Source organism: Acromyrmex echinatior, chromosome 9 (assembly GCF_024713525.1).
Source record: "Acromyrmex echinatior isolate Ae372 chromosome 9, ASM2471352v2, whole genome shotgun sequence".
Taxonomy (NCBI): domain Eukaryota; kingdom Metazoa; phylum Arthropoda; class Insecta; order Hymenoptera; family Formicidae; genus Acromyrmex; species Acromyrmex echinatior.
In genome coordinates, this window is record NC_141860.1 from 6904463 (window position 1) to 6927733 (window position 23271).

Here is a 23271-nt window from a genome sequence, read left to right on the forward strand (position 1 = left end):
TCTATCACGTGGAAAGAACCGATCGCCCTCAACCGAGTATTCACTGTCAAGCCCCGTAGCCGGGTGGATGAAGATCATTCGCTTGTGGTTCGTACTCGTCCGTAAAAATATTGAACGGCCATCATTTCGGGATGCATATACGAAGTCTGCAGCGCAAACAGCTACGATATATTTCGGCGACGTATCGAGATCACCTGCATAACGATTAGCGGATTTTTGATATTCTCTCGATATTCCGTTACGGGATATATACGTACAATTTGCCAGGAATATCTAATATTATCGCTCTACAAAGATAGTTCGAAAATTTCTCGGCTTGACACAGAAATGACGCCACAAATATCAAACTGCTATAATTTTAAACAAATTTGATTGCACAGCTACTATTACAATTTCAGACAGATTCATTTAGTGTCTGTTTCTGTCGTATAAAACAAACAACTTTTTATTCCATCATGATACACCACAATACACCCGTTCACGTTTTTTCAAATTGCAATCGCAAAATTGTAAGAATTGTCCTTTGAATTCACACGCACTATATTCAACACAGATTTATGATTTAACCCCCAGTTTTCCTCTTTCTAAACATGAAGAAATGATTCACAGAAAAAATTTGGCTCAAATATTGAAGTAATTGATGAAATTAGTGCTTACTTTCTTAGAGAAATCGTATTATACAGATAATACATAAAAAAATTAGAATATCAAATATATTGAGTTAAAGAGGGATTAATTTGGAAATTTGAGAAATTTGTTAAGTGTTGTTTTTTATCATACCCAGAACTTTTCAAACACTTGTAGTACCATAACCTACTTATAACAGCAGATAAATGCAAGAAATTGCAACGAGCACGAATAGTAGCAATCATAAATTACGGATAAGTAAAGTGACGCACAATCTACATATAAAAGGAACGGTTTTGTTGAAATATCTAAACATTTAACTAGATACGAATCTGTAAATAGTTCTGTTGAATCATCAAAAATTTATGTAAAATATGTGAGTATTAATAACAATGCAGCATAAAACTTTAACATTTTAAAAATTAATTTGAGCGTTCCACATAATTATTTTGAAAGTCTAAAGAAAATTATTTTCAAATCTGCACTAAGAAGAAAATTACAGTAGTGAAAACGCCAAACATAATTTCATTCTGTAGAAAGTGAGAGATATACGACGCCATTCTTATATGTAACACTGTTTTATTTCGGTAACAAATTTTTTATTTTTAATTACAAAAGATCTCTGACCATCATAGAAAATAGTTTGGCATGGTAATCAACGGTTTAATTAGTTACATATCACTAAATAATTTTTGCATCAGTATCAACAAAACTTCAAACATTTCTTAGTGTGTACATAGTTAAATTTTTAGATATTTCAACAAAATCGTTGTTTTTTTTTTCATACAATCCTACAGACTGATACATCCATAGCATTTGTTACACTCTCAGCTTTAATATCGTGCTGCAAAATCCGCTGGAGCGATTCCCAGGGATGATCGGTGCATCCTGCAGAAAGCGAGAGATATTTAACGTGGGCGAAAGATAGGTCAGACCGTAAAAAGCCGCGATGCGCGCGGTTTATGCATGCATGTGGGGACATACATACGCGATTCACAAGGCGAGTCACTCTCCTCTTTCTCTCTTCCTCTGACATCGGCTGCTTCAAAAGGAGCAGCCAGGTGAAGTGTATCCCGCGTACTCGGCACGGCGGAGGCCACCTTCGTGCACGCACGAGTAGTTCAGGTGGCATCGATGGCGCTCGCAAAGCAGTTATTTTTAGTTCAATTTAAACGCTCGAGCGGCACCATAAAGCGAGTATACGCCACGTATACGATATAATACAATATAACTAACGGGCGCAATGGAGGAGGGAGAATGGGGAACAGGGTCTACAGGGGGAGAGGTTTTTCGCGCGAGCTCGCGGATAAGCGTCGTCACCGGGATCGTTAAAAGCGTCGTTATTGCACGGTGGAAACTTTCGCGCCTCGTCACGGCGAGAGGATATTTTTCTCAATGCCCATGGATTACTTCATAATTCTATGAAACGTAAATTCCCCGTCATCATATCGGGCATAAAGATGGCCGTTTATCGTCCCCACTGCGATCCTCCTACTCTTATCCTTCTCCCTGAGGACCAAACGTCGCGCAGATTAACTCTTAACTGCTGACGTTGATAAACTCCCTCGGTCATGTAACGTGTTAAAAGTTGGAAAAGCTGTTTCGTGCGAACGTTCTTTCAAGGAAAGAGAAAAATTCTATCGAAATACTTTACGAAGTACTACATTCGGTGGAATATCGCCGTTACTGCTTCAAGTCGCGTTTATCGGTTGAATTGAGAATATTTCAATAGAATGGGTCTAGTCACATTTCGACATGCATCTTTGAATTTCGAAGATTTGTTTAATAATAACATTAACAATAATTTTAATAAGAGATAGTTATATAAATTAATAAAATAAAATAAATTATTTAATAAAATTAATAATAATTAACGAATTTAATTACTAATATTTAGCGAAGCACAAAATGAGATTTTTCTCAACTGGACCTATAAATCACACTGTGTGTTTATGCCTCTTCTGAGAAACTCGTAGCGGTAATAGCTACGTGAAATTAAAAACAGGTAGAGTACTTCGGTTATAAAACGAGTATTATACTATGAATCCGTTTAGTACTCTCTAGATTTTTCAGATTGAAATCTCACTCAAAACGAATGAAAATTCTCTTCAATTGATAGTAAAAATACTGCTGTCCAAAATGGAGTGACATTTCACTTTTCATAAGGGTGAATTTACCGATCATATGTAAATGTTTCATTCGTTTGAAACATCAATCAAGATGACTTCAAAATAAAATCAAAAATTTTAACACAAAAAAATTTAAACTCAATATATGTGAATATTTAATTCCAATCATAGTGAATGTTTTATTCGTGTTTTATTTTAGAGTAAAACATCACCAAGATGGCTTCAATATGTGACTGAGTTTTAATCTAAAAAAATATTTAGACTCAGTGTAGATTCTTTTGTTGACATTTTATTTCTGGAAAAAGTGCTGCCGATATTTATTTACGTAATATCGACAAAACGCAATGTCGATACGACGAGACGAGTACATCAGTATCATGATGTAAGAATACCAGGTACACAATAGTATATCATGACCAGGTGAACCAATTTCAAGGAAGCGCAATCGTTCAAAATAAATAATGACGACATTTGTGACCAATCATTTGTGACCAATCAAATTGGCTTCAAATTTTATTAGCCAATTAAAGTCGCTATTAAAAATTTGGCACTAATCTACAGAAACTTGCGCCAAATTATATTCAGCTATTATTATGTAACACACCTGAGGTCTGGTTTTTATATCTGCATTATAGAACTGCATTTCCTTTCCCGTTTTCGCCAAATACCAAACATATATATATGTATTTATTTCATTTTAAGTTTCAAAAGTGCAGTACGAGCTCAGCTACAGAAAACAGACCTCTTGTGTTCCTATATCATAATCAGTATGACTTACCAAACTTCTTGCGTGGCGCATGCACAATTTCCAACAGTAGAGTATTAGATTCATTCTTTAATTACGAGGGAAAATACTCATAACATAGAATGAAAGAATTCACTCTATATGAATAAAAAATCGTTCCGACTTCAACGTAATCACTCCATTTTCCAATGGAATTTCACTGCAAGAAATTTAGAGAACAGGGTTGTTAATATATTTGTCAAATCTGCATTCTGTAGTAATAACAGTAAATAAAAGTATACGCTAATAAAACAAGAGATTAAATCTACTCAATTATTTCGTAGTTACACTGAAAAAAAATACTAAATTTTAGTAAATATTTGTTTGAATAGTTCTAAGTAAATACAAAATGTCCCTATATTTATTTGATACAAAAACCATTAATTGAATTTAATTATTATTTTTTAAGTAAATATTTATTTAATGTATTAGGTGTTGGAATTAATTCGTAGCGTTTTACAAGTGATGGGAAGTACTTTCATTAATGTATTTTTTAATGCTCATGTAAAATAAATAACATTCTTTCATTAAAAAACGCTACGAATTAATTCCAACACCTAATAAATAAAATATTTATTTAGTATATTACTCAAGTAAATATGTATTGAGATTTAGTAAATTTTTTTCAATGTAGAAACATTTCATTTAAATATTACTTTGTTCTCTATTTATTACTTTTACGACGGATTAGATTTTATTGAAGAGTGCAACAATTAGAAAATCTGCGTTATTTCCCCAACGAAAATACTTTCTTCGTCAGCGTTTTCAGCACGCGCGCGTCAGGTTCGGTCAGGTGCGGACGTTTCACGTTACGCGCGGCACAAATCAAAATCAATAAGCCGATTATTGGTCGCGCCGAGCGGAGATTACGCCGCTTTGAATTGACACCTCGACGAGGCGGAGTGGGCCTTGGTTGCCGCGATTCAATCCCGCGGGTTCTGCCGACAGGCGGACATCCGTCCCAGTTCCTTTTTCCACGCGCGGTGAGGATTCAGCCGCGAACAAACGGGGCAAAATGGCGCTCGATGCGAAGCGCCGACACCTCGCTATTCGCGCGTTACAACTCCGCGCGAGACTTCTCGTTCTCGCGAACAAACGAACCCCCGCGACGCGCATTCATCCGGCTGTGAAAGACGCGAACGGCTCGTTTTCCGCGTAATTTCATTCCACGCGGCCGCGACAACGCGGTATTTTCCGTACGCGGAAGAGAATTTATCAATAGCGCCTCTCGCGAGCGTCGCGGTGCCGCCGCCGCGCGGCGCCATCGTACGAGACGCTATGAACAAACGAACCGTTGCAATAACGAACCGAGATGATTACTCACAAAAAAGGAGGAAAAAGAGAATCGCTTGAACGTTATTCAAAATGTAATGCGCTCGAAATAATAACGATGTGATTTTTGTAAATGCATAATTACGAAGAAATATAAATCCTGGATAACATTTAGATACATGTAGAAAATAATTGAGAAAAATGTATTTCTTTAATATTTATTTAAATATCGTCGTAAATGGTATTTCAGGTTTGTCGACATTTAAATTTCGCTGTATGTATGTACAAAAATACACTACGGACAAAAGAACACGATATTTGGTGCAACGGAGCGAGGAAAACGTCAAATAGGTTTTTCTAATCAAATTGCAATCGCTAACGTTTCTAGCTGTCAAAATTTTCAGTTAATAGTATAAAGATTCTCGTAAATTCCTCGTCACCAATTGGTTCTTCGAACCAAATATTATTTCGGCTGCGAAAATTCTTCACAGAAACTTTAATAATAAATTCATTAAAAGATTTATTAAAAATTTTCAAAGGATTAAAAATAAAAGGTAATGTAATACAAATACGACAAAAATTCCAGTGCTTAAAACGGAAATGGCTTGATTTTTTTACAGTTTCCACAGATTTTTGTGAAAAATCATAAATTAGATAACGAGATATGGCAATTTAATTTTTGTATATACTTAAAATTTATATTTTGAACTATTTTATTTATATTTTAAATTAAAAAATATATTGCCTAGTATTGTTAAGATATACGAGCATATTTCGCCATTTCCATTTTCTACTATTAGCTTAACAAAATGGGACAAACTATGGGCAGAATGCCTGAAACGTGGGATGGTCTTCTGGAAGAGAAAGACCGTGTTTTACATTGGAGTTCCGAAGTGTTGGCGAGAGTGCAAGATAATGTTAGAAACGAGGATACGTTCTTGATGGATTATGATGATAACGTAATTAATGCCAAGGTTGACACGTGGATTAAAACTAATCGAACACGAGTTGATGAGACATTTAAAAAATTTCCATACGCGTCAGATCAGCTAAGAAATACAGTTAACACCGGAATAGAAAAGGTTAATGCATTTTATCTCTTTATAAGATGTATACGTCAATTAGTGTTAAAATCTTTCTCGCAAAGTAAAAGAATTTGTTGGATGTATATCATGACGTTAAATCGTTTCCCATGTAATGTTTAGCTTGCTGACGAAATGCGAGCAAAAACGAGGAAAAATTACCGGGATGCATACAGTGATATTAAGAAGTTCAATAAGAAAGTGGATCAATTAGGTATAGATGAACGAAAAATTCACGCCGAAATACAAAATCTGGAGCAGGAATGTGAGGGCAACATTCAAAAATTCCAAAAGAAATTTGGACCATTGCGATTAAAAGTTTTTGACAATTTGAGAACCGGCGAGAAAATGATGTTCCAAGATAAAAGACTAAAAAGCGATTTTACGAAAAAAGTAAAGTTTCTCTTATGTTCATAAAACTGCGGTTTATATTCTAATAATTTAATTGCACTTGTTCAGGTTTATGATATTAATCACAAAAACTCTGCCGAGTGCATAAAACGGATCGATAGATTGCTTAAAAATTTCGAAAAACAGGCACCAAAAGAAGGACCATAAATAAAATGGCGCGGATGAAAATGTCTCATTGTCAACTCAGTAATATAATAGTATAATCGATAACACGTTTATTAAAAGTTTATTTAAAAATATAACGAATTTTCTTTTTGAAATATTGTTTTAATTTGCAACATTCAATTTTACTCGAAATCATTATGTGAGAAAAAGAAAGTATATAGTCATGTATTATAAACTTACATTAATCAAGTAATAATAAGTATAGAAAGATTGACGTATTCTTTAATGCTTTTGGTTGATTTCCTGTTCTGTATATAACCGGTTGCTCCTGTCTCGAATGAGAAAGAGGATAAGGAATTCCTGGATAATCTTCCCGTCGTAATTGGTAGTGTGAATGATGGGAAAAGAGAAGAAAAGGAAAGAATCGAAAGACCATCTCTGCCTGATGAACGTCTAGAACGAAAGAGAAGAATCTGAGTTGTACAGAGTGTTCCGATATTATCGGATGCCTTTTTCACTAAGCTTTAATTCACTTGGAGTCAATTTGTCCGCAGCAAAAACGTACAACTTTCGAATAATTATAAATAATAATATAATTTATAAATAGAAATACAATTTTCATTTTATAAATAATAATTAAATTTTTATAATTATAAATAATTATTTTGTAAAAAGAATCTCTAAGCTTTAGATAAGAAATGAGAGAGTCATAAAATTGTCAATAAATTTTATGCGAATTTGATAGAAAATTAATAGGAAGCTTAGTTGTATAAATATATTATAGTATATTAAAAACGATATACTAAATAATAGTTTCGACGTATTGGAAAAAAAAGTCTAGAAAAATTAACAAGAGCTTTTGGTTTCAAGACACTCTGTATAATCTAAAAATTGCTCCCTGTTTCCCGAATTGCGTCATAGATTCGAATTCTCTCTGGATACGATCAATGGATCCGGATTCGCCGTAGAATGACGCTAGTAACCTTAACGATTCCTTCGAGACTCGCTATATAGATCCTTTGCAATGCGTATCCTTGAGTCTCTCCAATCGCGATCCTAGAATGCCACACTCCAGATGACGTGCGGCAATGGGAGAGAGAGGTATGTATATAAGACTACCTCGTATTCTGTATCAGCTTGGTTGGGATAGGCTCTCTTGGAGGCTCTCGTGATCAGGAGAGCATGAGTGAGCAAGTAGTAGTTTGCAGCTCTGTGATGCCACGATACGATTCAGGAGCGTACTTCAAGCGATTTTTATAAGCATCATGGACACAATTTAATTGTAAGGCTTCATATGTACGATTTCCTATATAAATGTTCATAAATTTGTAAAATATTTATATAAACAATATATGTTATAATACTTTTAAGATATAATCTAAAAGCTAATTAAATTTTGCAATAAAAACAGCTCCAAATAGTTGATTCGACAAAAATGAATTAATGGGCAATATTCATAATCCATTCTTATTTTAAAACCGTCTCAAATAATGTCTTAAGGTGCTAATACGGATAGATGCTCTGATTGGTTCGTGACATCTTAAAATTGTACTTAAGACAATCTTAAATACAATAAAAAAATCGACTATAAATACCGTCCAATGTCGATGTCAGTTTTTTAATGATACAAATCAACTATGTCGGTATCGCAGGAATATCAATTTTCTTATCGACTCAACCAGCTATCAACCATATTGAATCGACAATGAATCAACCTTGAATCAACATTATATTTTTGACTAGACTTCTCTGGCGTCAACAAAGTTAATACCAAAATAGTTGAACTACTTTTCGGTCTGTGGAAAATTATTCCCGTTTGAATAAAAATATCACTTAATTATATTATCAAAAGATTGCAAAATTATGTCAATTAACGAAATCTATCTGCTCTAATAAGATTTTCTAAGATTTGATGCTCTTAATGCAGCACATATTGGAGTAATGAAATTTGTACTATTTGTAGCTCAAATTATGCGTACAGTTAATGAAATTTTCAGACATAATAACTTTTAGCCGAATATGGATGAGACCAATTTATTTTAACGAGATTTTCAAAATTTTATACTTTCCATATATAGCTCGTATTAGAGCAACAGAACTCACGATTCTGTTCAAATTATACATGCCTTGATGCACTATGCAATTCTGACCCTGTTTGAAAGCTGTAATGTAATTTATGTAATATAATTTACACTGATAACTAGATTTGTATATCAAATGCTTTATATATATATATATATATATAAAATATATATATATATATATATATATATATATATACACACACACACATTATATATGTATAAAAGTAGCAATAATTATAGAACAAAATAGAATAAAAAAATCACATAAATTAAATTTCAATAATTGAATCAAAATGATGCAATATTTATAGAATGAGATATTTTAGTTGTTAAAGTTATCCGTAATTTAAAAGTCACGGAGCTATTATGATTGTCACGGAATATCAATTGCGCAAAAATACAGTAAAAACTAGTAATTCTTCTAAAAATATTAACCATCTAATCAGATCGCTACAAGACTGAACGAAATTGGAGCATGTATTTAATATTCATTTGATGACATAAATGCAAAATTGTATCAAGTACTCGAGATGAGAGCAATTTAGATATTCATGAAAGTGTGTATTCATTATTGTTTATACTCACATAAAAATTTATACAATAAAGCATATTCATTACACCATTTAAATTAAAATGCTAAAAATTTAAATTAAACATTTTTCTGTTTTCTTAATCTGTTTATATTTTTCTAACACTGTAACTTTTTAAGAGTTTAAATTTTTACAATTTTTGATTTGCTGTTTGTAGAATATCAACAGTTAAAAAATTTTTTGAATAATTTTGTCAATAATTACATAATAATGACAATGATTATCACTACTCAATAAAATCATTAGCAAGCTTACCAATCGTCGATAATTGTTGAAAAAATGTTTATTTTAATTGTAAATTTTTTCAATAATTGACAAAGTATCATAAAAATTGATACTAATTAAAAGTTTAAATGTAATGATTGCAAAAGTTTTTTTAATTATAAATTTTTTACAATCATAAATTTTTAATTTACTTTTACATAATTTTTGAAAATTCAAATCGCATAAGTTCGAAGTCAAAAATTGATAAAGAATAAAAAAATTATGTATCAAAGTCGTAAATTTGTCTACTAATGCAATTTGATTATACAGTCTAAAATTGATCTATATCTTTCAAAATCACATACCAAAAATGCAGGACTCGCGACAATCTCTTATAGAAAAGAGAGAGATAAAGAAAAATACCAATGTTATTTGAAAATTTATGGGATGTGAAACAAAATTCTCTCGATAAAATACCAATCGAATCGGTATTCCAAGGATATCATGATAAAATATTATGCGATGTCCCATTTCGCTTCGTAATTGCAGTATGCATGGAAAAAGCAGTTATATGAACAATGATTTCCGATATTTTCCGAACATAATGTCCAATGGAATTTCAAATAAAATTTCCAATAAATTCCATTACATGTGCGGTTTCAACGATCTGACCTTATTACCTGTGTCACCCGATTATTCGAGAAAAAAGTTAATATTTTAATTTGTTTTACAATTACGTAAAGTGTATTTGCAAATATCAAGAAACAGTAATATCTCATATCAAATATATAAGTATGTCACGACACTTTTAATGTTAAAAACGTAACTCGCTTACACGACCTTCAATAGCCGTGATCGTCTAGTGGTTAGGACCCTACGTTGTGGCCGTAGTAACCCAGGTTCGAATCCTGGTCACGGCAATGCGTGAAAGCATTGTCACGGTGGAGGTTTTTTTTTCTTCATTTTATATTAAATATCAATTAAAAAATAATTTGGAAGCACCGTCACAATGAAATTCTTTACTTTCATTTTTTTAAATAAATTATTAATTACACAAAATTTTATTACACGAATTCAATATCACTAGAATTACTATCGCTAAAAATATTTTGTAATTAATTATGTAAACTAAGTCGTGATTATCAATTTGCATAAAAATTCTACGGATTATCTTTTATTTATATATTGCATAATTTCTATTCCTTGTAATTTTTTACATTAAATATTAAAACATAATTTAAAAGCATCGTCATAATAATAAAATGTTTTCTTTCATCTTTTTAAATAAATTATTAACATGTAAAATTGTGTTTGTTGAAATTATTGTTTGTGAAAAAATTGTTCTAAAAACATTTTACAATTACTTATATAAATTTTTCTAAATCATAATTATTATAATTTGTATAAAATTCTACGAATTGTATGTATATTGTATAGTCATTCTTCATACGAATCATATTTATAAAATCACAATGAAAACTTTGACGTGCAGCAAAATCGAATGCATTATTGCAATCATTCTCCGAATACCTTTGCCGAAAATACTAACAGATTGTGACATTTGATACAGTCGTTGGTGTGACGTTATGCAACTAAATACATCCAATAAATTAAAATGCAAAATTGCATTATTAAAGATGTCAGAAAAGCAATTTGAGGAATGATCACATACTCGTGAATTGTGCAAACGTAAACTATTATAAATTAAAGTACAATTGCTATTATAGCAGTGTAGTGCGGAATCGCGTACGACTTGTATCCGACTTAAAATTTTTAATTGGACATTATTCATCGGTCATCAATATGATCATCCGACATCAATTTTTGTTATTTATTCATATTTTATGCTGTGCTGGTATGTATAAAAGCTTTTTCAATAAATATTATTCAATTACATTTTAATAATAATTAATTTTAACATGATAAACTGACAATTATTTGAATATATTGATAATTATTTTTATAATGCAAAAAATTGGTAACATGAGTAAAACATAGATTGTTTTACATAAAATTAATTATTTAGACAGATAAATTAATACGTAATATACGTGAAATTTTTATTTTATTACTTTATATGCAGTCTAAAGAACTTTTTCAAAGATCTCCTCAGAATAAAAGAAAAAATATATTATTGGAAGTAATTTCAAATTTGCAATGTGTAATTTAAATTCTCTCTCTTACGTACTCTAAATAGATTTGCGAATACATCTGTCGTTATTGATAATTTATGTAACACTAGTAATCAATATAAACATTCATGATAATCAGAAATGCATGTTTGCAGCAATTCATGGCATTTTATTAGACGCAAACGATGCCGAAACTTGCAATTTATTATGCATAAAATGTAATACTTCCGCAGTATTTGAAAACGGTCACTGTGAATGCAATTTTGTTGACGACAGTAACAAAGGTATTATCATTATTTACAAATTTATCTTCTGTCTATAAATAAATTGTTAAAACAGTTGTCTAAAAAGTAATATCGCATATTTCGTTTTAACTCAACAATGTAGAATGCATACAGCAAATACAAAAAGAAATTCAAGCTATCGAACTGAATATGCTTTCTGATGATCTGACAGACGAGGAACGAAAAATACGTTCTATTTTAAAATACAGGCGTCGTCTCAGACCAGGTAAAGTAAAATTATATATTTATATAACACATTTTAACTTTCTGCAGACTTAAATGTTTCAAAAATACCTTCAAATAGACATTCCTTCAAAAAAAGTGTCTCATTTCGTATTTCTACTTCAAAAACTCCATTGTCATGGAACATTCAAAAACTTTTCCTGCAAAAATAGTTTCACAGTTTTACAGTTAATTATTGGCATAAAGGTAATTTTATTCATAAAGGATACTGATTAGTATCCAAATTCGAGGATTCTAAAACTCCAAAGGATATTTTTAAAATATCTAAGAAACACTGTATGAACTAAGGTATCTTTTAAGCGTCTAATGTCGAGGTACCTAAAATAAAAACTGTCGCATTATAGGAGATGCCGAGAAAGTGGCACAATATTTTATCAATGGAGGACCAGAAGCTGGTCACTCTCATTTTGTCAGGGTGTTCAATGCGACTCGCGATAACGCCGTCGATTCTGCGACAAATTCGGGCGTAGTTGACGAAAAAAGTAATTTTTAAGATTTCACGGTGTATCGTCAATCAGTCTCATTTCTTGGAATACATACGACTCTCTGTTGTATATGATATCAGAATACGCATCGTACGTGAGTCCGACTATGCAGGGAGTAGATCTTTCGACCTTAGGGAAACCACCATTTATCTATCCACCAACCGGAGTGTATGATCCAACAACGGTTCCGTTGGGCACAATTTCTCATCCACATGGACTACCTCACGCTTTATTTAGAGCGGTCACATTTCCCGCACACGTTTTGCACCGTATACTACACCCTCGTGTGTACCATCATTATCCTCTGCATCATCGTGGTATCATCAGAAGTACTAATGTAAGTTTAATTACATAATTTGCGATCAGTTTAATGAAAAACATGATGAATATGTTTTATTTATCTGAATAAACGTTTCATACGAACGTCTCACCTTTCAAATAAAGTTGTAGAAGTCTAAAAAATGAATTCGATGCTCTTAATAGATATACACATATGACAGCAAAAATTAAAACAAAAAATGTATCAATATCACACACAATTAAATCTTTTTTTATTAATTCCCACAGGACAAATCGAATCCAGATCAGACTATTGGTCAATATGAAAATAATGATGGTTCCAATACTTCCAACCTTCCTACTGCCAGAAGTAATGCAGTAAGTTTCGTAATAATAATATAATATTTAATTCGTAAATTTTATTTAATACCAAATTCTTACATAAATTGTAACTTTTTCTTAGTAAGTAATGAAGTAATGAGAAATTGTGTCATTAAAATTAAGAAGAAATTGCAATATTCTCTATATTAATAAACAAGAGTTATGATGCAAGTTATGAAATTCTATACAATGATACAAACAATTGTTTGATTGCTAAAAAATGCAATTATACATAGCTAAGCAAAATTAAATTGACTTTTGTGACAAAAAATTATAAATCAAAATCTATTTCTTCTAGGATAAACCTACTGAACAAAATGTTCTTGGATTGAATGACCCATTACAGTATCCAATAGCATACATCGCAGACGCATTATACCAACCAATGCAACATCAGAATTACCCATATCCATACAATTCTTATTATAATCCTTTGATAAACATGTTCCATTCCATACCTAATGAATATCTTCTTCAACCTATGTCGCTATATCCGCAAAATAAATTATCGGATCCATGGACTTCTGCGTCCAATCCACAATCTTTTTGCAAAAATAATGTAAATACTGAACAGAAAAATGAAGTTTTATCTGCTGACAAAATTAAAAATTCGAATGGAATAGAAAAATCTGACGATCCAACTAAAAACAACATTCCTAACGAAGAAAAGATATGAAAAATAGAAACGATAAATCATAAGTAGGATAAATTAAATATTGTATATATCTAATCTGTTCAAAATATAAATTTAAATTTCTTATTATTGTCATATTTGTACTATAGCAAACAAATAGTAATGTAATTATTAAATTTTCTCCTTAATAAAAGAAATTTTTAACATTAATTTATTCATTACCTTATTTCAATCATTCTATTTTAAATCAACTAAATACCTACATGTAATATAGTCCTATATCTTATACTGCTTTTAGTTTCAACTCAAATTTAAAAGTCCTAATAATAGAACTCAGTGAAAGATTATCTTTATTCATTTTGAACTAGAGATATAAAAAATAAAAAGTATTGTAGTAATCTAAACAATAACTATATAAACATAATTTTAGGTTGATCCTGCAACTCTCATCGCACATATAGCCCTCAGTTTTGAAAAAGTATAATCAGAAAATTTTTTTTAGAGATTATGAATAAATAAGTTTATGAAGTTCACAAAGTAATTGTTTGTGAAAACCATTTCGAAAATGAATACTTCATTTATAGCATTATTTTAATTTTTGTCTTATATATATGATGTGATAAAGCATAGAATTTAAGAATGAGCATATATATTCAAACGTTTTGTATAATATAAAATATATAAATATAAATAAAAATTCACTCTTAACAGTTCCATCTCCTCTTCTTTATCTCCTGCCTTTGCCTTTCCCTTTCTTTGAAGTCGACGTAGATGGCTGCGATGCTTGCTCGCTAGAACTCTGCTTACCCTGGCGAGTCTTCAGCTTTGAAATTGAGGTACCGACGTACTCCAGCAGGGAATCTCTAGTAGGAAATTCGGATTTTACCGGTGTTCCATCGTCATTTTTTAGCTGCACGCGAATACGACCTCGGAATAGAGGTTCCTTGCTACGTTCTTTCGGATGCAGCTTATTCTCAACGCCTACATTGAGACCCGCTGCCAACAAGACATCCCGTATTTCCTGATGCGTTGGATTTTCTACACACTTATCCTTGGCCAGCTTTCGTCCATTTGCCAAACTTCTCTTGTTGTTTAAATATATTGGATAGATACATATCCATCTATAAAAAAAAACAACTTATCAAATAATGGCGAATTTAAACTTGTATTGTAAAGTCCTACGCACAATGGAGGAAATATTAGAAGCAAGAATAGATATTGGAGATTTCAACCTATCAAAAACCGTGTATTCCGATGTAACTGGTATCTGATAGGTTAAAATCTTAATATCTAATTCTGTTCCTAATATTTCCTCCATTGTGCGTGGGGCCTAAAAGTTTAAATAAAATATGTTAAATATTTGCTTTAAAAAATAAAGTATTTATTTTAAATATTTTTTCCAAGATAAAACTTGTGATTCTTTTACCTATAAATGACGTTTAACCTATAAATTCAACTTTGACGTCAGATATCATAAATTTATTCGAATTTATTTTGGAGTACTCAACGAATAAAAGGAATTGAAGTGCCTTCAGTCTAGACGTATGTATTCTGTATTCAATAAACTTTTATAGGTTAGATAATACATAGATCGTAATTGATCGTAATGCATTTTTACGGAGCTCAAGAAACATTATTTTAATTAATATTTGATAGGAATACATTAATGTGAAAGCTATTTCTTTATTATTGATTTACCGTTACCACTTTACCTCTCATGTTCACTGTTTTTCTTCGAAGGATTCCAGGCAAGCGACATGTTGTTGCTACCACGGCTTCCAGTTGTACTACACAGTTACACACATATTACACTCTCTTTTCAAATTTCCGGATTTATTGTCACTAAGTACGGCTTGAAATACAAACAAGTAATGTGTAATTTGTAATTTTTCTATACAAAATAAATAAAGTACAGAGTCTAGATGATTATCATTCGATAAAACAAAACGAAAAGTTCTAAAAAAAAATCAAGAAATATAAACTATAGACAATTAACTTACGCACTTAAAGTGCAGCTAAACAAAAAAGTGAAATAGGTAAAATATTTATAATTTATACAAGAGTTTTATATACGTGTATCGCAAAAATATCATTAGCGTTTAAATGAAAAAGTAAGATAAGTAATATCGTTAACAAAATAAAAAATATAAATCATGGGCTCGTCCGGGATTTGAACCCGGGACCTCTCGCACCCGAAGCGAGAATCATACCCCTAGACCAACGAGCCGTATGATCATTACGTTCACAAAGTCTCCTGAACTGGCTCCACTTGTCTATATAATATGAATAATTCACCATTCTGCGTATATTAACAATATTTCATCAAGCTGTAGATAATTAATAATATTTCATCAGTATGTTACATACGAACGTGAAAAAAGTAAGAAATCAAAATACACTACTTAAAAAACTTATATTTAATCTAATAAATATTGAAATTTGGCAAAAACTGGACTACAGCCAATATAAGTATTTAACAAAATATTGGGTTTTATGATAAAGACATATGTGAAAGTTGATAACAATTTCATTCATACATTTATTAATTGTCCTAAATAAATTAAACACACAAATTACATAAGTACAGTATACCTAATAAATTTTTAAGACAAATCTAAAATGTGTATATGTGTGTGTTTGGATCATATTTATAACATACAGTACATATAACAATAAACAATATACTTGTCTACAAATTTAATGTATAAAATTTAATATATAAATTACAATTTTCCGATGTCTTGAACTAGATTACAAAATACGGATTAAAATAAGCATATAAATAATTAAAATAATAAACATTATATCTTAATTTATAAACGTATATGTATAAATTTTGTGAAAAATACTATAATCTGGGCAAGATTTTTTTTCATTAACATTTCTTGATGTGTAACTAGAGTGACAATTTAATTTCGTTCTTTCAATCAGTGACACGCAAAAATTTTGTGTTAAATCTTGAACTGTAATTGTTATATATCCTCAATTCTTTGAAACATATCATTTCAAACAACTTCATTAAATCGTCAAAAAATGCATATGGAGATTTATTTCTTCTTACACATCGTTAATTTACTAAAAAGAATTACTAACTACTTATTATATTTAAGCACTTCCTTTAATTATAAACCTTAATCCTTTCCCTACTGTTAATAACCTAGAGCAACATTCTCTTTGGCAATATTCTCTTTTTCAAATATAAATATATTTTATATATATATTTATATCCTTGCTAACTATTTTAGTAATCAAAATACCGATTACAAAAATTGTACCATCATGTAAAGTATTGGTATTTTATCCAAATTCGTAATCATGAGGCACGTGGTATTTGTCTACTTATTATCTTTAAATAATATTTGATAAATAAAATGGCATTTTCCATAACTATACACACAGTAGTCATCATTAAGTTAGTACGCCCTATTAGCACGAAGATACCAAGTTATTGCATCGACTTTTTTAAAATTTAGAAGAAATGATGTGATTGGACAAATATTAGGTTGTCCGGCAAGTTAAAAATCGTTCTTTTTTAAACTTTAGATTTTAATTTTCATTTTAATGTTCACGTAATTTATCATACTGGTATTAATAAATTACTGACATTGACAGAAATTTGATTCAAATGATTTCATCAAATATTCTGAATTAAAACGAATATAAATCTTGAGTACAAAAAAACAATTATTTTCTAAATTAATAGTTCCATAAAATTAAGTTGACAACTATGCTACATAGTGGTTATGCAATGTGTAAACATTTATAACAAGGAATATAATAAAGAAAATAAAAAATTAATATACAAAAATATGTTCTAATCCAGTAAGGAGAGGATTACAGCGTAAATTTCTAGAATCACAGTAGATGTATTAAATACTTTTCTATCAATTCGTAGGTAAAGTGACAAATTTTAGATGTCATATGCCAAAGTTAAATTTACACGATTATGAAAAACTACCACAGAAATGGGAAGAACACAGTATATTAACATGGTGATAGGCACACCAGTAATTGGCAAAATGCTCTTAAAGTCTTCCATTTCTGGCCTAATAATATAATGATTTGTTGTTATCCGTTGGTGACTCACATCTCTATGAATCTTTGATCGGGTATCTTAATGGTTTACAATATATCATACATTACTATACTAGGCGCACACTATAATCACGTTTAAAAACGTTTAGAACAACACTCTAGTGCAATGAGAAATACGATGAAAGAACAACAATTAACATATGTAAAAACAAAGGCCAGAGTAAATGTTACCAGTTGAGGCCAAATCTTTCTCACTTGCATGTACCATCGTACATTATATTGAATTTTATTCGAAAACGAATCTTGGTGTTAGGTTACCAGCCCATTGCAGAAGGAACACGAGAACCTACCGTGAAATCTTTATATTGAGAAAAGACACATATCTGAAAAAGTTTATCATATTAGAAAGTTTATTATGATAAATTAAAATTTTTTCAATTAATTCACATGACAAACCTTGTCTTTTAGTCGTTGGCAAAGTTGTAGGGCAATAGTAAGCAATACTAGAGCGTCATTCAGCCATGGTACGCTGCATTCTGCTTGCTGGGTTTCGTACTTAACACTGCCGTGAGCATTTTCTAACTGATAAACAGCTAAAACTAGTTTATAGCTTTGAATGTAAAAGCTAATGGCCAAATTTTCTGGGAGGTTCGGATTGAGAGATTTCTGGGAACGAAACAAAATTTACAATGTTACTTGCTATTAAATGTAACTAATTTATATTAATTTATGTTATGCTAAATGTCACATACCATATTTCGACTTTTAATGAGATCATCAATTGTCTTCTTCCTAGGGACGATCAAGCTAGTTCTGCTCCTCTGAAGGCAGCCCAAAATATTACCTAGCACATGCATAACTTCATCCGACGTTTTAAAAAGATAATGTCTGTCTACATTGTCTATATGAGCGATGCCTTGCTGTAAATGATTAGCAGCATCTTGAATTTGTTGCAACTTCCATGGATGCTCACTTTGAATACTTGTTCTCATATTGACATTCTGTTGTCGCTGCACCTTAAAATTCACTTCCTATGAACAAAATGAAAATTTATCTCAATAAGGCAACAAAGTCAGAAATTATAATTTTACTACAACTGTAATTCTAAGTATAATCTTGACAGTGCGCTAAGGACACTTTACTGCATTTGTGATGCTGTCGCCTGTCAGAACAGCAACACACTTCACTTGATCATGCGGGGCTGCAAAAACAAATCTGTCGGTTTTATTATGCTGATCGTTACCGAAGAGAGCCAGTGGGAAGCGTTGAGCACATTCCTTAAAATAGATACGCAAGATTAATATGCATGACCTATGTGTCAGCTACTGATATATTAACATACTGATATATTGACTAGACTATAATATTACATGGTTCACAAGTAGAATTAAATCAGAATAAATTTTTTTAAATGCTAGCTATCATATACACAATATTTATACACAATTTATTTGATTATCCATGTACCATCAAAATATTCCTGAGCTGCGACAATGAGGAGTGCACTTCTTCGTGGAGCACCCACTCGAACTCCATTTGCTAGAAGCAAAATTATCGGGATGTTATTGATTCAGTCGGGACAGGATGTTCGCGTTATCTATGCGGAACATATTATTTCGGGGAAATGTCAAACGGCATAACCTCAAAAATGCTCGCAGCGAGCTGACAAAATGAGTAAGCGTGAAATAATATAACGCGGCGCAAGAATCTCGCTATCTGATGACTAGGGGCTAAATGTCTAAGACGATTAGATAAACGCTAAGTAAAGGTAAATAGCTTACGAGATTGTGTGCCTCCTCCTTCTCGCAGTCCGCCATTTTTCAACTGGCGTCTCGCGCGGCCGTGTCTCCACCTGTTTTTTGTTTTACACACCACTTTGAGTACACAACTTCATGCACATATGATTGATGGACTTTGTGTATATATGAGGTATGCGTGCATATGTGTGCATGAATATTTATGTGTGCATGAATATTTATATGTGTGTCATAAGCGTTTATACGAGAGTTTATTTGTGTGTTACACGTATGCACTGGTATGACATATGTACGAGGTGTATGTTACGTATATACGATATTTTGGGAAATATGCCGTTTATCATCGAAGAATCAGCGCACAACTGAGCATTCAGTAATACTCAGTATCGTCGAGTCTCTCGAGGTATCGATTGCGTAAGTATCATGAAGGACGTGAAGTATCATTCCCCTCTCAGAAAAGAACTGATCTAAGAAAATAGATTATTTTGCTTCGTCATTTCCAGTCTGAAAACTTGACTAGTCCTAAGTCTGAACGCCGAGGTCGCCGAGTAGAATGAGTTTTCTCCTGCGTGAATTAAGCGGCAAGTAATCCGTGAGTGGTGTCAAATTACGAGCGATAATCGGCCCACGTACAGCTCATTTCATTCAATTCACTCGCCTGGTTGTCGCAATGAAAACTCGGCATCCTTGGAGTTAAATGAAATAAAACTCATTACTTGCGTGGACTTTGTCAGTTCGTGTCAGGTATCTTTGATAACTATAGAGACGATTATAGATCGATAATGTATTATTGATAATAATAAATTCCGAAATCGATTGGAAGATTTGAATGTTGCCATTTCTATGCTCGATTTTTTTTCATTCTTACAATTGTTGACCAATTGTCGAGATTAAAGAAATTTTCTGTTTATTTATTGCAGTATCATTGTCTGCGTCGTGAGATATTCACCTTCGCTGAGACCTGTTGCATTCGCATTGATCGTAAGTTATACATAGTCGCTAAATTATTTATAAAAAAAGCGTACCGTTGTGTTTTTCCAATTGAGGTCAAAAGTCGTTCTAATATCATCCCTGGCAGACCGGCTGAAATAGCTTGAGACATCGCTTAGAAATTAACTAACTTTAATATTTGCTATATGTTAAAGAAAAAAATATTATATGTGTTTAAAAAAAATATTAGTTTTTTTGAGTTGTCGCAAATATTGAGTCGCAATCTCGTCGTTGTTTATCAAAGCCGGCAGAAATTAATTTTCTGCTTAATTTGATTTTTTCGTTTTATTAATTTCTTCGATCAGCTGATAATTCACAGATAACACAATGCTCGTATTCAAGGTGTATCCAAAAGCACAACTGCTCACTGAGCGCTCAATGAGTTCTTGTACCTGTTTGGTTTGTATTTTTAGATCTAGTGGAATATGCCAATCAAATACCAGAGCTCAGTGAACGGTCGTGCTTATGGATGCATAAGCCGGTATTTATAGTCAGATCTTATATTTAAGACCGTCTTAAATACGGTCTTAAGAAGTCACAAAGGCTGCATTAGCGTCTTAAGACATTACTTAAGACTATCTTGAAATAAGACTCGACTATGAATATCAGTCATAAAATATTATATATTTAAGGCTTCCTTAAATTATCTTCAGATATGAATTATTTTATTGGCTACTGAATATCTAAAGATAAATTTAAGGATCGAAGCTTTAAAAAGTCTGAAATATGAATACAGGCATAAATCCTTAAAATTACGACATCCAATAATTAACAATGCAATACTATAATGGCCCTTTATTAAAAAAAAAAAAAGATTATTTTGGTTACGTATAAATGGCAGTGTCACCTCAAATATGAATAAACAATTATCGGTTTCAAACCAAATTTGTAATAACACTGCAACGTATACAGCATATTGTGAGGCTTTAAAATTTATTCAATATGGATAATCTTATTTCAAAGTGATTATCTTGGGAAAGTGATGAATTCTTAAATTTCATGAATTATGAACCACAATGTGCACACGCACACGTTTTATATTAAGACTCCATCTATTTTTTAAGACTCCATGTAATTTTTTGGCACAAGGAAGATTTTATTTTCGAATTTTTTTATTTTTGTTTAAAATTTAATTTTTATTAAATAAAGGTTTAAATATTTAAACAAAATTATTTAGTAATAAAGATGTTAAAAAGTAATCCTGAATTTTTCCATATTTTTTAAAAGTCTAGAACAGTAAAAAAACTTAGTCTGGATAAAAAAATCGAAATTACACATGAAGGATTAAAATAAGTACAAAAATAATGGCTTAAGACGTTTTATCTAATTCTAAGTTTTCTTTATTTCTTTTAATTTTTATTCTTTCTTAGAATTTTTTTCTGAATCATGACTTTGAAGTTGTATTACGATTTACTTTCACAACCTTCGAGAGCAATATATATACTTCTCAAAACGTGGAATATACCGTTCGAAAAGAAGATTATAAATCTGAAGAATCTCGAACAATATACTTCAGAATTTGAACGGATCAATCCATATAAGAAAGTCCCTGTTATAGAGCACGATGGTTTCAACCTTGGTGAAAGGTATTATTCTTTTCACAGAGTAACAGAATTATAAATAAAATATCCCTATTTAATTATTTTTAATAGCCTTTAATTGTTTTAGTATAGGGATTACGCGATACATATGCCGAGAATTTGAAGTGGATGATCATTGGTATCCTTCCGAGTCGAAAAAACAAGCGAAGGTTGATGAATATCTCGAGTGGCAGCATCTCAACACAAGACTTCATTGTGCAGCGTATTTTTTAGCGAAAGTAAATGCTTTCTTTTCTTTAAAAATGTATTCTTTTGAAATGTTTTCTTTAAAAATGTATTCGTTGAATATTTAAACATATTTTTTAAAAATAGTTTCTTAATCCGCTAATGCGAGGTAAGCCACCAAAACCGGAAAAGGTAGCCGAATTAGAAAGTCGTATGAACGATTGTCTTGACATTATTGAGAATGTATGGCTGAAAGATAAGCCGTTTCTGACAGGAAACACGATTAGCGTGGCTGATATATTCTGTGCTTGTGAATTGGAACAACCGCGTAAGCTATCTTTCGATTTAAGACAATATGATATACATCGTGATTAAGATTTGAATAATCAAGAATTCTTTTTTGTAGGAATGGCCGGTTACGATCCAAAAAAAGGAAGACCACGTTTGACTGCTTGGATGGAGAAAGTTGTCATGGAAACAAGTCCTCATTATCAAGAGGCTCATAAATTCTTAAATCAAATAGCTGCACAACAGCCACAGCAAAGCTTTACTTTCAAACTTTAATTGTATATAAAGAATCTTTCTATGATGTCCATAAATATATACATAAATATATATATATATATTTATATATATATTTATGGATATATTTATGGTATATTTATATATCGGAGGTGGTATATTTATATATTTATGGTATATTTATATATACACATATATATGTATCAAATGTGTAATCTATTCTGATCGATAGATAATATCTAAAATTTGAATTTTATTTTGATATGTTTGATAAATAAATATTTACATTTATATACATATTATGAGAAAACTAATATATCGTTTATTTTCCATCAATTTATTTGCCATTTATTCATTTTAATAAAACTGCGGTGCTGCAATTTCTTTACAAATTGTTATAAAAGTATAAAAAAGTTGATTATGATTATATAACAATTAAAAAGCATTAGAGCAAATATATATATGTATATATATA

The 23271-nt window shown here is 31.2% G+C and overlaps 6 protein-coding genes and 2 non-coding genes across 14 annotated transcripts in view; 4 read left to right on the forward strand and 4 right to left on the reverse strand.

The window, feature by feature from the left end:
* The window catches only part of mub (poly(rC)-binding protein mub), a 123846-nt gene extending 120178 nt beyond the window's left edge, over nt 1-3668 (reverse strand). The window contains exon 1 of the mRNA XM_087409288.1: nt 3535-3668. The gene's annotated coding sequence lies outside the window, so the exon portion shown is untranslated. The remainder of the gene's footprint in view (nt 1-3534) is intronic.
* On the reverse strand, nt 1205-15570 carry Srp19 (signal recognition particle 19). Of its 2 annotated transcripts, XR_015546107.1 has the most exons (4): nt 15439-15570; nt 14429-14847; nt 1616-3700; nt 1205-1515 (listed from the first exon to the last, which is right to left on the reverse strand). XR_015546107.1 is itself a non-coding variant. In XM_011064527.2 (2 exons), the coding sequence occupies exons 1-2, from the start codon at nt 15483-15485 to the stop codon at nt 14454-14456; spliced, it is 441 nt and encodes a 146-aa protein (XP_011062829.1). In that variant the 5' UTR covers nt 15486-15570; the 3' UTR covers nt 13116-14453. The 2 variants fall into 2 exon arrangements, 1 of the variants encoding a protein (XP_011062829.1); XM_011064527.2 differs by lacking the exons at nt 1205-1515; nt 1616-3700 and having other exon boundaries at nt 13116-14847.
* On the forward strand, nt 5555-6497 carry LOC105151130 (uncharacterized). The gene is made up of 3 exons (XM_087409295.1): nt 5555-5922; nt 6037-6287; nt 6354-6497. Exons 1-3 carry the CDS (start codon nt 5622-5624, stop codon nt 6450-6452), a joined length of 651 nt encoding a protein of 216 aa, XP_087265421.1. The 5' UTR covers nt 5555-5621; the 3' UTR covers nt 6453-6497.
* Nucleotides 7554-13956, forward strand: LOC105151058 (uncharacterized). 3 transcript variants are annotated; one of them, XM_087409290.1, is made up of 7 exons: nt 7554-7692; nt 11576-11704; nt 11808-11930; nt 12292-12429; nt 12513-12769; nt 13000-13089; nt 13391-13956. In XM_087409290.1, exons 3-7 carry the CDS (start codon nt 11855-11857, stop codon nt 13766-13768), a joined length of 939 nt encoding a protein of 312 aa, XP_087265416.1. In that variant the 5' UTR covers nt 7554-7692; nt 11576-11704; nt 11808-11854; the 3' UTR covers nt 13769-13956. The 3 variants fall into 3 exon arrangements, with proteins under 3 accessions (XP_087265416.1, XP_011062831.1, XP_011062832.1); XM_011064529.2 differs by lacking the exon at nt 7554-7692 and adding an exon at nt 10994-11143; XM_011064530.2 differs by lacking the exons at nt 7554-7692; nt 12292-12429 and adding an exon at nt 11000-11143.
* On the forward strand, nt 10137-10208 carry TRNAH-GUG (transfer RNA histidin (anticodon GUG)). Its single transcript has one exon. It is a non-coding gene; the product is annotated as a tRNA-His (tRNA).
* A 311-nt stretch (nt 15571-15881) lies between the features above and the next one.
* On the reverse strand, nt 15882-15953 carry TRNAP-CGG (transfer RNA proline (anticodon CGG)). The gene has a single exon. It is a non-coding gene; the product is annotated as a tRNA-Pro (tRNA).
* A 298-nt stretch (nt 15954-16251) lies between these two features.
* rogdi (rogdi atypical leucine zipper) lies at nt 16252-19722 on the reverse strand. Its single transcript, XM_011064522.2, has 6 exons — nt 19543-19722; nt 19229-19300; nt 18904-19038; nt 18514-18792; nt 18218-18427; nt 16252-18144 (listed from the first exon to the last, which is right to left on the reverse strand). The coding sequence occupies exons 1-6, from the start codon at nt 19576-19578 to the stop codon at nt 18076-18078; spliced, it is 801 nt and encodes a 266-aa protein (XP_011062824.1). The 5' UTR covers nt 19579-19722; the 3' UTR covers nt 16252-18075.
* A 58-nt stretch (nt 19723-19780) lies between these two features.
* LOC105151056 (glutathione S-transferase theta-3) lies at nt 19781-23095 on the forward strand. 4 transcript variants are annotated; one of them, XM_011064525.2, is made up of 7 exons: nt 19781-19932; nt 20022-20110; nt 20439-20499; nt 21879-22094; nt 22177-22327; nt 22422-22602; nt 22681-23095. In XM_011064525.2, exons 4-7 carry the CDS (start codon nt 21895-21897, stop codon nt 22836-22838), a joined length of 690 nt encoding a protein of 229 aa, XP_011062827.1. In that variant the 5' UTR covers nt 19781-19932; nt 20022-20110; nt 20439-20499; nt 21879-21894; the 3' UTR covers nt 22839-23095. The 4 variants fall into 4 exon arrangements, with proteins under 4 accessions (XP_011062827.1, XP_011062826.1, XP_011062828.1 ...); XM_011064524.2 differs by having other exon boundaries at nt 19782-19932; nt 20022-20262; XM_011064526.2 differs by having other exon boundaries at nt 19782-19932; nt 20022-20099.
* Nucleotides 23096-23271: the final 176 nt, after the last annotated feature.

Excerpts from the sequence above, each read along its gene's own strand:
- LOC105151056 (XM_011064525.2), top strand. The coding sequence starts at position 21,895 with ATGACTTTGAAGTTGTATTACGATTTACTTTCACAACCTTCGAGAGCA. Across the intron at positions 22,328-22,421 it reads CAGCGTATTTTTTAGCGAAA|TTTCTTAATCCGCTAATGCG; the intron begins GTAAATGCTTTC and ends TTTTAAAAATAG. Across the intron at positions 22,603-22,680 it reads TTGTGAATTGGAACAACCGC|GAATGGCCGGTTACGATCCA; the intron begins GTAAGCTATCTT and ends TCTTTTTTGTAG.
- LOC105151130 (XM_087409295.1), top strand. The coding sequence starts at position 5,622 with ATGGGACAAACTATGGGCAGAATGCCTGAAACGTGGGATGGTCTTCTG. Across the intron at positions 5,923-6,036 it reads ATTTTATCTCTTTATAAGAT|CAAAAACGAGGAAAAATTAC; the intron begins GTATACGTCAAT and ends ACGAAATGCGAG. Across the intron at positions 6,288-6,353 it reads AAAGCGATTTTACGAAAAAA|GTTTATGATATTAATCACAA; the intron begins GTAAAGTTTCTC and ends GCACTTGTTCAG.
- rogdi (XM_011064522.2), bottom strand. The coding sequence starts at position 19,578 with ATGGCGGACTGCGAGAAGGAGGAGGCACACAATCTC. Across the intron at positions 19,301-19,542 it reads AGGAGGAGGCACACAATCTC|CAAATGGAGTTCGAGTGGGT; the intron begins GTAAGCTATTTA and ends TTTTGCTTCTAG. Across the intron at positions 19,039-19,228 it reads AGCTCAGGAATATTTTGATG|GAATGTGCTCAACGCTTCCC; the intron begins GTACATGGATAA and ends ATCTATTTTAAG.
- LOC105151058 (XM_011064529.2), top strand. The coding sequence starts at position 11,092 with ATGATCATCCGACATCAATTTTTGTTATTTATTCATATTTTATGCTGT. Across the intron at positions 11,705-11,807 it reads TGTTGACGACAGTAACAAAG|AATGCATACAGCAAATACAA; the intron begins GTATTATCATTA and ends TCAACAATGTAG. Across the intron at positions 12,770-12,999 it reads GTATCATCAGAAGTACTAAT|GACAAATCGAATCCAGATCA; the intron begins GTAAGTTTAATT and ends TAATTCCCACAG.
- Srp19 (XM_011064527.2), bottom strand. The coding sequence starts at position 15,485 with ATGTCGCTTGCCTGGAATCCTTCGAAGAAAAACAGTGAACATGAGAG. Across the intron at positions 14,848-15,438 it reads AAAAACAGTGAACATGAGAG|ATGGATATGTATCTATCCAA; the intron begins GTAAAGTGGTAA and ends TTTTTTTTATAG.